The sequence below is a fragment of the Pundamilia nyererei genome, unplaced genomic scaffold (assembly GCF_000239375.1).
Source record: "Pundamilia nyererei isolate P.nyererei 1_Seehausen unplaced genomic scaffold, PunNye1.0 scaffold00603, whole genome shotgun sequence".
NCBI classification, from domain to species: Eukaryota; Metazoa; Chordata; class Actinopteri; order Cichliformes; family Cichlidae; genus Pundamilia; species Pundamilia nyererei.
Genome location: NW_005188004.1, coordinates 17430 through 19172, shown reverse-complemented (window position 1 = coordinate 19172; position 1743 = coordinate 17430). Strand labels below are relative to the sequence as shown.

The following is a 1743-nucleotide window of genomic DNA, read 5'->3' as shown; positions in this document are numbered from 1 at the left end:
TGTGTGTGTGTGTGTGTGTGTGTGTGTGTGGTGTCTGCACAGTGTATAAAGCTGTGCATCACAGTGGACTTCAGTGAATTCAACATCCGCTCAGCGAGAGTTGAGACAACATGTTGTGCCTGAGGAATTTCAGTGTTTTCATCTTGTTCATGCTTCTTTCCATCATCCAGTCAGGTGAATGATGTTTTTTACTTTAATTTACATTACTGATATCTCTCAGTTGGTGTAAGATTTGTGCTCACTCATCTGTTCTTGACTTAAAAATCTGCTGATTTTCTTATGTGACTGGATATTTTTTTTTGTTTTAGGTCATGGTTCTGAGATTATTGGAGGGAAGGAAGTTAAGCCACACTCACTGCCCTTCATGGCTTATTTGACAAGTAAGAAATCTATGTGTGGGGGGACATTAATCCACCCACAATGGGTCCTGACAGCTGCTCACTGCACTGGGTAAGAACCTGAGGTTCACTTTTCCTAAATTTCCAAATCAAAATATTGCAGTATTTATTTTTAACAGAAGATGTGAAGTGTAATGCTAACTGATATTTTTTCTTACCCAGAGCGTAACTCCTCCTGACAGGCAGGGGCTGCACTAAAATGTTTCATGCTTTTATAAGAACACGACCTTTAACCTTTCACCTTGAAAATGACATACTACAGTTGTCTTTACTCATTGTGATGTCAAAGGATCTTGTAGTGAAAAAATAGTAAGTGTGTTGTACAGCTCTCTCTCCATGCTTTGACCTTGGGTGCTAACAGTGAAGGTCAAGGTCAAATGCATAGCCAAACTAGGTACTCATGTCCCCTAAGATGTTTCAAGATGATCCATAAACAATTGTGGGCAATTTCAAGTTTGATGTGGCTTTGACCTGATTTTCACCAACATGAAATCAGCTTTAGTTGTTATTTGTGTCTGACATCACACAACGCTTGAAAACTAGCAAACAGACAAACAAACACAAAGAACCGATTACATCCTGCCCTCCTTCAAGCAGAGAAAAATACACTCCTGACCTTTTGATGTAAGTGAAGTGTCATCACTACACTGAGTTTTTCTTTTGCAGAATGAGCAAGGCGATCCTGGGAGCGCACTCCATCGCCAAAGAGGAACAAGAGTGGAGGCAGGGCCGAGAGGTTGAGAAACATTTTGCTCATCCTAACTATTTCAATCATATTGTGGGCAATGACCTCATGCTGCTCAAGGTAAGCTGAAAATTCAGTGTCCAGTAGCCGGTCAAGCAAAGATACAACAATGAAAATACGTTTGTTTCTACCTGATAAAGTGCATTTCTGTGTATGTTTATACATGTTTCGATAATTCGCTGCACCTTTTTCCCATTTTCCAAACAAAACATATGAATTATTAAGTAGTGACCCAGACTTTATCACAGTGGCAAGTCGGTAACATATAGATAGTCACTGTCAAAATGTAACATTTCTTTTCAACTCTTTCTCAGCTTAAGGAACCAGTAAATACAACCAAGTCAGTAAAATGGCTCCAGTTGGGCAAAATTGTCAAAGACCCTGCAGATGGCACCAAGTGTCTGGTTGCTGGATGGGGAATAACTGAAGAGAACCACACCTCGGATGTTCTCAAGTCTGTCCGCGTGACTGTGATTGGCAGACATAAGTGTAACTCTTGTGAATATTACAACTACGCACCTTTAATCACCAGTGACATGGTATGTGCTGGTTCAAATGGCAAAAAAGCAGCGGATACCTGTCAAGTAAGTATGAAGAATG

The 1743-nt window shown here is 40.3% G+C and overlaps 1 protein-coding gene across 1 annotated transcript in view; it reads left to right on the top strand.

The window, feature by feature from the left end:
- The first annotated feature begins 93 nt into the window (after positions 1–93).
- The window catches only part of LOC102195958 (granzyme K-like), a 6211-nt gene continuing 4561 nt past the window's right edge, over positions 94–1743 (top strand). The window contains exons 1-4 of the mRNA XM_005754608.1: positions 94–174; positions 309–450; positions 1065–1203; positions 1458–1727. Of these exons, the coding sequence (XP_005754665.1) occupies positions 111–174; positions 309–450; positions 1065–1203; positions 1458–1727 (615 nt within the window). The 5' untranslated portion in view covers positions 94–110. The remainder of the gene's footprint in view (positions 175–308; positions 451–1064; positions 1204–1457; positions 1728–1743) is intronic.